Source organism: Erinaceus europaeus, chromosome 17, assembly GCF_950295315.1.
Source record: "Erinaceus europaeus chromosome 17, mEriEur2.1, whole genome shotgun sequence".
Taxonomy (NCBI): domain Eukaryota; kingdom Metazoa; phylum Chordata; class Mammalia; order Eulipotyphla; family Erinaceidae; genus Erinaceus; species Erinaceus europaeus.
The window spans coordinates 7,049,421-7,058,018 of NC_080178.1; the positions used below are offsets into that span (position 1 = coordinate 7,049,421).

Genomic DNA, 8,598 nt, shown 5'->3' on the forward strand with positions numbered 1-8,598 from the left:
ACACACACACTCACACACACACTCACACACACACACTCACACACACACACTCACACACACACTCACACTCACACACACACTCACACACACACTCACACACACACTCACACACTCACACACATACTCACACACACACTCACACACACACACACTCACACACACACACTCACACACACACACTCACACACACACACACACACTCACACACACACTCACACACTCACACACACACTCACACACACACTCACACACACACTCTCACACACTCACACTCACACACACACTCACACACACACTCACACACTCACACACACACTCACACACACACTCACACACACTCACACACACACTCACACACACACACTCACACACACTCACACACATACTCACACACACACTCACACACACACACACTCACACACACACACACACACTCACACACACACTCACACACTCACACACACACTCACACACACACTCACACACACACTCACACACTCACACACACACTCACACACACACACTCACACATACACTCACACACTCACACACACACTCACACACTCACACATACACTCACACACACACTCACACACACACTCACACACTCACACACACACTCACACACACACACACTCACACACACACTCACACACACTCACACACACACTCACACACACACACACACTCACACACTCACACACACACACACACACGTGGGGACCAGAGTCTTAAACCCAGATCCTTGCACATTGTAACATGCGTGCTCAACCTGGTGCACCCCCAACTAGGTGAGGCTCACTTACCTTCTCCACCACCTGGGCCTTATTTGCATCCTGAGAGAACAGTGGTTAAGACATGGACTTAGAAGATGGACCTGGCTTTCTAGTGCACCAACAGTACACGCTTGGACAAGGCACTTGACTGGCCTCTCTGAGTCTCAGCTTCCTTGTTGGGAAAATGAGGGCAAACTGGACCTTTCCGGTGAAGGGATTGCAAGGATTAAATGATGTCATGCTTAAAAAATGCCCACCCTGGCAATGAGACCACTCATCACAACACCCATTCTACAATGGCAATGCAGTGTGTGTGTGTGTGTGTGTGTGTGTGTGTGTGTGTGTGTGTGTGTGTAAGTGTGACTTTTTTTTAGAGAGAGAAACCAGAACACCTCTTTCCCTTTTTATGCAGTGCAGGGGTGGGGGAATCAAACCCAGGACCTCATACATAAATGGATCTATGAGCTACTTCCCCAACCCCTGAGTGATGTCTTCTCCTTCTCCTCTTTCTCCTTCTTCTTTTTCTCTTCCTCCTCCTCTTCTTCCTTCTTCTTTTTCCTTCCCAGGGTTATCACTAGGGCTTGTTACTGGCACGAAAAATCCACTACTCCCCTCTCCCAGAGTCCAATTTTTCCTTTTCCTTTTTTTTTTTTTCTATTTTATTTAATAGGACAGAGAGAAATTGAGAGGGGAGAGAGAGAGAGTGAAATAGAAAAGAGAGACACCTGCAGACCTGCTTCACTGCACATGAAGTGTTCACCCTGCAGGTGGGGAGAGGGGGCTTGAACCTGGGTCCTTGTGTTCACCTGGATGCTCCACTGCCCAACCCCCTGGGCTTTTGTGTTGTCTTTTGGCATCATCACTACCTGAAGTCTCTGTTGAAAATGGTAAACACCTCAGCCCCACAACCTCAGCTCCATCTCTAAATAGAAGGTCACCCAGAGCCCAAGTGCCTCTGACCCCCAAGCCTCCCAAGTCTTGTGGTCACTTTTCCATGGGAAAAAAATCTGAGTAGATAGAGATACTCTCAAACCTGACCTACCCCCAGAAATAACCTTAGGAGTTTTTTTTTTTTTAATTTTTTAATATTTATTTATTTTCCCTTTTGTTGCTCTTGTTTTTTATTATTGTTGTAGTTATTATTGTTGTTATTGATGTCATCATTGTTGGACAGAGAGAAATGGAGAGAGGAGGGGAAATCAGAGAGGGGGAGAGAAAGACAGACACCTGCAGACCTGCTTCACCGCTTGTGAAGCAACTCCCCTGCAGGTGGGGAGCCGGGGGCTCAAATTAGAATCCTTCAGCGGGTCCTTGCGCTTCTCGCCATGTGCGCTTAACCGGCCCAACTCCCACCTTAGGAGTTTTAAAGACATTGAGCATTTGGGCTGAATATCAAAGTTCTATAGGTTGGGGATGGGTGTATGTGCAAGGAGTGAGTTTTTTCCAAATTGCTCAGATTGAAGGAACCGGATCTAATCTGAGTAGATGTCCATATCAGAATGGCCAAACCAATGAATGAATGAATCAATCAATCAATGTGTGCTCTAGGTTCCCAATTAGACACCCATCTGTTCCACTCCACATTCTGCAGAGCCCCCAGAGAAGAGATGCTCCCAGGGTCCCCCACTTCCTGCTCTCATCCCCCTCCTCCCTGCCTTGGCATCTCTGGGTGTCTATTTTCTACTCCTTCTCCAGCCTCCCCCTACATCCTTTCCAATTTCCCACTGGCCTCCCTTCAGCTCCCACTTCCTGCCCCCTCCAACCCCACCTCCTGCTGCTCCCCTGCAAACCAGAGGGGGGGGTCAGGGGGTGGGGAAAGTCCTTTTCTCAGCCCAAGACACTTGTGTGAGAAGATGCTTAGGACACAATAGTTATGCAAACCATGTTTATTTGACAAGCCTCAGACTAACAGGGTCAGAGGATGCTAGCGCAGATGTCCTGAAAATGGGGCTGGTGGACAGGCGGGGTGAGAGGGTGCCCCCCCTGCCCCCGTGGGCAGCCTCCTATCCTGTTCCTTCCAAAACCATGGATCCGTTCTTGGAGGCCTCTGATGGACGGTCAGCCAGGAGGGTCTCAGACAGCACCCTCTGCCCTTCTGAAAGTTTCCCCTAGCTTGGGCTGCTTTGAGAACAACCCTCCCGGGCTGAGAACGTGAATCTGTGGGAGGAAGCTCAGGCCTGAGGTGAAGCCCAGAGGAGTCCCTGCTGTCACCAACTCCCCATGCTGCAGACCTGGCTCCATTCCCGGGGAATGACCCTGGGCCGATGTCCCTTTTCATTGGATCTGAGCTCTTCCTGCCTCCATGGCTCCTGGTCTTCAAGTCCAGAGTCTTCGCAGAACAAAGTCCAGAATGCACCACCTGTCCCCAGCAGGCATGGGTCCCACCATCCACTCTCTTCTCCCAGGGGAGGGGGTGAACTCGGGGGAGGCAGCAGTAAGGGGGTCGTGCCCTCAGGCCTGGCATCTGACCCGAATAACTGTTCTCAGCCTCCCCCACCCAGCAAGAGGGGCCAAGGTGCCACCCTGAAGGTAAGAGAAGAAACTCACCTTGTGCTTTCTCCTTCCCCAAAGCAAATAGGTGCTCCCCACCCCAGCCCCCACCCCCAGGAAGAGGACCCCACCCCCAGGAAGAGGGCCCCCAACCCTGGGACAAGAAAGCAGCTGGTAAGATCAAAGCAAGGAGCGCAGGCATCCAAAAGGCCTTGAAGGGAGCTCTCAGCCACATCCCCCCACTTCCCTAAGATTCCAGCATAGTCAGGTCTCCATGCCTGGGGCACCCCAGCACCCAGGAGAGAGCTCCCTGCAGGAAGTTTAACACACGTGCAGATACTTCTCTCCTAAGGCATGGACCAGCCGGCAGAGTTCCCCAGATCCAGTCAGAGGTAAGGGTGGACAGTCCCCTTCTGTGGATTTACTGTGTGAAAAGGTTAATTCATATGAGGGTGGGAGGTGGGCGCAGACCAGCTGCCCATCCAAGCTGACATATATTGGCACATAACTCAAAGCAAGCATCCCCCCTACCCACCAGCCCTGCCAAGGAGACTCTTGGCACTAGCAGCATCAGCCATGCCCAAGGACGGAAAGGAGGTGGAGGAGGCAGAGAAGGGGGAGGGAAGACACACGGAAAGACCTAAAGCTTGCAACTCTGCAGGAATTTGAAGGGTATGGGAAAGGAAGTGAAGCAGCATCTAGGCTACATACAGGCTCTCTCTTCCTCTCCTTCCCCTCCCCAGCTTACACACACACACACACACACACACACACACACACACCATCATCACCACGACCAAGGAACCCACCACTCAATCCAGGCAGAGAACAGAGGATGCAGATGAGGAGGTTGGGACAAGGAGGCCCGTGTAGGATCCAGAGCTAGATGGCATCGAGGAGGAGCTGCAGAGAGGCGCTCCCCACCCACTGGAATAACTCTGCCTCCCCCTACAATCCTACAATCCCCCCACCAATCCCCAAAATGTCAAGGGAGGCCACTATGGAACTTCCAGTGATAGAGGCTGAATCCCCAACTCCCAACCTTAGCCCAGCCACAGCCTAGTCCTCAGCTTCCTTCTCTGTCTCTCTCTCTGGATGAAAACTTGGAACCATGTTTGCAGACTTTAGACCAGAGTGGGGGGCATGGGGGGGGGGACAGCAGGGGGTTTGCCAAGGAGAAAAGGACAGGGAGAGGCTGGAGCCCGAAAGTGGTCAGAATATCAGCACAGAAGAAAAGAGGGAGAGGCAGGGAGGGGGAGAAAATGGACAGGGAAAGAAGGAAGGAAGGAAGGAAGGAAGGAAGGAAGGAAGGAAGGAAGGAAGGAAGGAAGGAAAGAAGAGAATCTCAACAATCTCCAGAAATCTCCTCACAGCAGGGGGAGTCAAGTTAACATTCCCATTTTCTGTATACAGATGGGGAAACTGAGGCTTAGAGGGGGGATGAGGCTTAGGCAAAGTCAGGTTTACACACATGCACATGCACACACGCATACATACATATGCACACATGTGCACACACGCACACACACACACACACACACGCATGCACGGGCCGCAGGCTGAGTGGCCAAGCCCAGATCAGGAGGGCTCAGCCTCTTGCTGTTTAAACAGAGACCTGGGGGAGAGAGGTGCAGACTAGGCAGGGAGAAGGGGTGTGGAGAGGAGGGATGAAGGGGTGACAGGAGGCCGGGAGCTGAGGAAAGGGACCAAGTGCAAGGGAGAAGAGGCCGAAGGTGCTACCCGAGAGCCAACGAGGCACTGGGCACATCTCGGGGCCCTAGTCAACCACCAGGGTCTCTTGGCTGTAGGGCAATGACTTCTCCTGCGTCTGCTCCCCGCCTTTGCCCAGGTTGGCGCCAGGGCCCTGGCTGTGCCCAGATGAGTAGCTGCCGGACTTCTCCCCGCTGCTGCTATGCGGGACTCCCCGGCAGCGTCCCCGGTCACAGCAGAGCACAGAGGCACAGGCCTGGCGGAAGCGGGGGTCGAAGAAGGCGTAGAGGAAGGGGTTGAGGCAGCTGTTGATGTAGCTGACACACGTGCAGTAGGGAAAGATGTTCATGAGGAAGAGGTCGAGCTCGCAGGGCCAGTGCAGCAGGCTGCCCAGCACATACAGCGTCTTGACCAGGTGGTAGGGCATCCAGCAGAGGGCGAAGGTCACCACCAGCACCACGATGATACTGAGCAGACGTCTCCGTTTGCGCAGCCCGTCCCCCCGCTCCTTGCGGAAGTGGCCGGCGATGGTCCTGGCAATGAAGAAGTAACAGGTGAGCATGACGGTGAATGGAGCCACAAAGCCCAGCACGGTGGAGGACAGGTTCAGGCCCATCTCCCACGTCCAGTCGGACTCAGAAGTCACCACCAGGGAGTAATCCATGTAGCACTGGATGTGGGTGTCATTGTCCATGCTCCCGGCCGAGCGGAACACCAGCACAGGCACAGCCAGCAGCGCGGCCAGGACCCACAGGACGCCGGTGGCCACGGCCCCGCTGACCCGCAGACGCAGCCGGGCGTTGGCCACCGGCCGCACGATGGCCAGGTAGCGGTCGAAGCTGAGGCCGGTGAGGCAGAAGACACTGGCATACATGTTGATGAAGATGAGATAGCTGCTCAGCTTGCAGGCAAAATCCCCGAATGGCCAGTCGTACTGGCGGTGGGTGTAGGTGGCCCAGAGGGGCAGGGTCACCACAAACATCAGGTCGGCCACCGCCAGGCTGGCGATGAAGATGTCAGCCGAGCGTCTCTTGTCCCGGCTGGTCCGAAAGATGGTCCAGAGCACCAGGCTGTTGCCCGAGGTCCCCAGGAAGAAGACCAACATATAGATGGCAGGGATGAGGTCCCCGGATGACGTCCACTCCGTGTAGTCACACTCCGTCTGGTTGTCCATCCCGTAGTAAGTGTCCATGTCTTCACCTGGCTTCATGCTGGTGGGTGAAGCTGAGAGGTTCATGACGGGTGTATGGGGGCGAGGGGGTTACCCCAGGGTCCCCAGAGAGCAAGCACCCTGGCTGGAGGCTCAGAGTGCCAGCAGGGAGGACTACCAGCACCCCAGAGTCTGTCCCAGTCTGTGGGGTCCCCCCCACCCCCCAGCCAAGCAGCTGGTTCCTCCAGAGTCTGTCTGGTTCTCGTCCTCTGAGTGAGCCTCCCTGAGTGAGCCTCCCTTCTCTGTGTGTGTGTCTTTCTCTGTCTCTCTCTGCCCTGGTCCCAGACTCAGCTGAGACACTTCTTTGAGCCTTCTGCGTCTGCCCCCTTTCTTGGCTTCTCTGTGCCTCCTCCCACCTCCAGGCCAGTCCCTCACTGGAGTCTGAAGATCTTCAAGTTCCAGCCCACTTTTTTTTTCTTTCCTCTCTCTTTTCTGGTCACCCAGCAAGTGGACCAGTGACCCCTGCCGTGCTGGGCAGAATAGGATCTGTTCTGTCCCCTGGGCCCCGCCTCCTGCTCCTGGCTGTGCCCCCCCACCCCCTTACACACACACACACACACACACACACACACACACACACCTAACCCCAGGCTTCATTCTGGTTTCCTCTGTTTTTTACAGTAGCAACCCACCCCACCCCCGCCTCTCCTTCCTCGGTCCTCTCCCCACTCCTGGTCATACATAGGGTCCCTTTTCTTCCCCTCCAAGTGAGGCAAATTATGCAAGCTAGCCAGAGGTGGAGCCTGGGGTGGGGTGGTGGAGGGGGCAAAGAGGGTGTGAGATTTCACAGGATGGTCTGAACATCTGGTGGAACCCTCCTGGCAGCCAGTGGAGGCTGGGGGGGGTGGGGGGTGGGCATATGCTTCTCCTGTTTAAACACACACACCCAGTCCAGCCTTCAACCTCCTTCTCCTCTCCTCTCCCCACCCCTCATCATCCATCCACCTCTCTCCCTGCGCCTTGGTTTGAACCTGGGACTCTAGGCACCTTTGCAGTTGGCAGACACAACTTGATGAAGGGTGAGAAGGGAGAGGGGAGGGAAACCTTGCCGGAGAATTCGCTGGCTGCCAGCAGATGGTACAGGAAGTCTCAGAATTGGGGACAGAAGTCACAGGATAAAGGAAGTCTCAGCCCAGAGGCTCTGTAATCTAGTCACCCAGTTGCTGTAGAAACAGATTCTACAGCTAAATGCCTGGCCCCAGGTCAAGGGGTGTGAGTGGCTATCAAGTCTGGTCATTTGATTTTCTGCTGCTATGGAATCCTCAGCACTGTGCCAGGCACGCAGCCCCTGAGATTGGACGGGGCAGGGGGTTCAGAGAGGAGCCCGTAGTAGCTGGAGAAAGGAGTGTGGGTGCTGTGTGTGATGTTTGGCTAAGAGACATGAATGCACTTCAGTGCTCAGTTTCTTACTGCCCTCCCTGAAGATCATGAAGGGATCTTGAAGCGACAGCCAGAAGAGAAGACAAAGAAAGATGGCCCCACTCTGGGCACAGCCCCCAGAGAAAGTCACCTTGCCCAGACTTTTTTCCCCAAGGAGGAGGAAAGATGAACAAGAAAAGATTTTTTTTTTTTTAATATTATTGGTTTGTTTGTCTTACCAGATCTCACTGTTCAGCTCTAGCTTATGGTGGTGTAGGGGACTGAACCTGGGACCTGGGAGCCTCAGGCATGAGAGTCTGTTTGTATAACCATTACGCTATCTTCCCCACCCAGAAAAGAATTTTTTTAAATATATTTTTATGTTTTATTTTAAGAGAGGGAGAAATATACAGAAAGACCAGAGCACTGCTCAGCTCTGGCTTATGGTGGTACAAGGGGACTGAACCTGGGAGCTGGAAGCCTCAGGCATGAGAGTTTGTTTTCTTAACTATTATGCTATCTCCCCACCCTATTTTATTTAATTAAAAGCTTTTTGCCAACAGGGTTATCTCTGAGGCTTTGTGCCTGCATGATGCCACTGTTCCTGGTGGATTTTATTTTCTTAGGTAGAGAGGAAAGGGGCTGGATGGTGACACAGCTGGTAGAGTCTGTGTGTTGTAATGCTCAAGGACCTGAGTTCAAGCCTTCTCACCCACCCCTGCGTTCCCCACCCACCTGCAGGGGGGAAGCTTTATAAGTGATGAAACAGTGCTGCTGCGCATGTCTCTTTTCCTCTTTATGTCCCCTTTCCCTTTCAATTTCCCTCTGTCTCTACCAAATAAAATCTGAGAGAGAAGAAGAAGAAGGAGAAGGAGAAGGAGAAGGAGAGGAAAAGATACTACAACACTGCCCACCACTCTTCTTTTTAAAAACATTTTTATTTATTTATTTTTGGATAAAGACCTAGAGAAATTGAAAGGGGAGAAAGAGACGTAGAGACGGGGAGACAGAGAGACACCTTCTGCCCTGCTTCACCACTCGTGAAGCTTTCCC

General features: G+C 53.2%; 1 protein-coding gene across 1 annotated transcript; it reads right to left on the reverse strand.

The window, feature by feature from the left end:
• Nucleotides 1-2,647: 2,647 nt before the first annotated feature.
• Nucleotides 2,648-6,618, reverse strand: APLNR (apelin receptor). Its single transcript, XM_007519462.3, has one exon. The coding sequence runs from the start codon at nt 6,211-6,213 to the stop codon at nt 5,044-5,046; it is 1,170 nt and encodes a 389-aa protein (XP_007519524.2). The 5' UTR covers nt 6,214-6,618; the 3' UTR covers nt 2,648-5,043.
• Between the last annotated feature and the right edge of the window lie 1,980 nt (nt 6,619-8,598).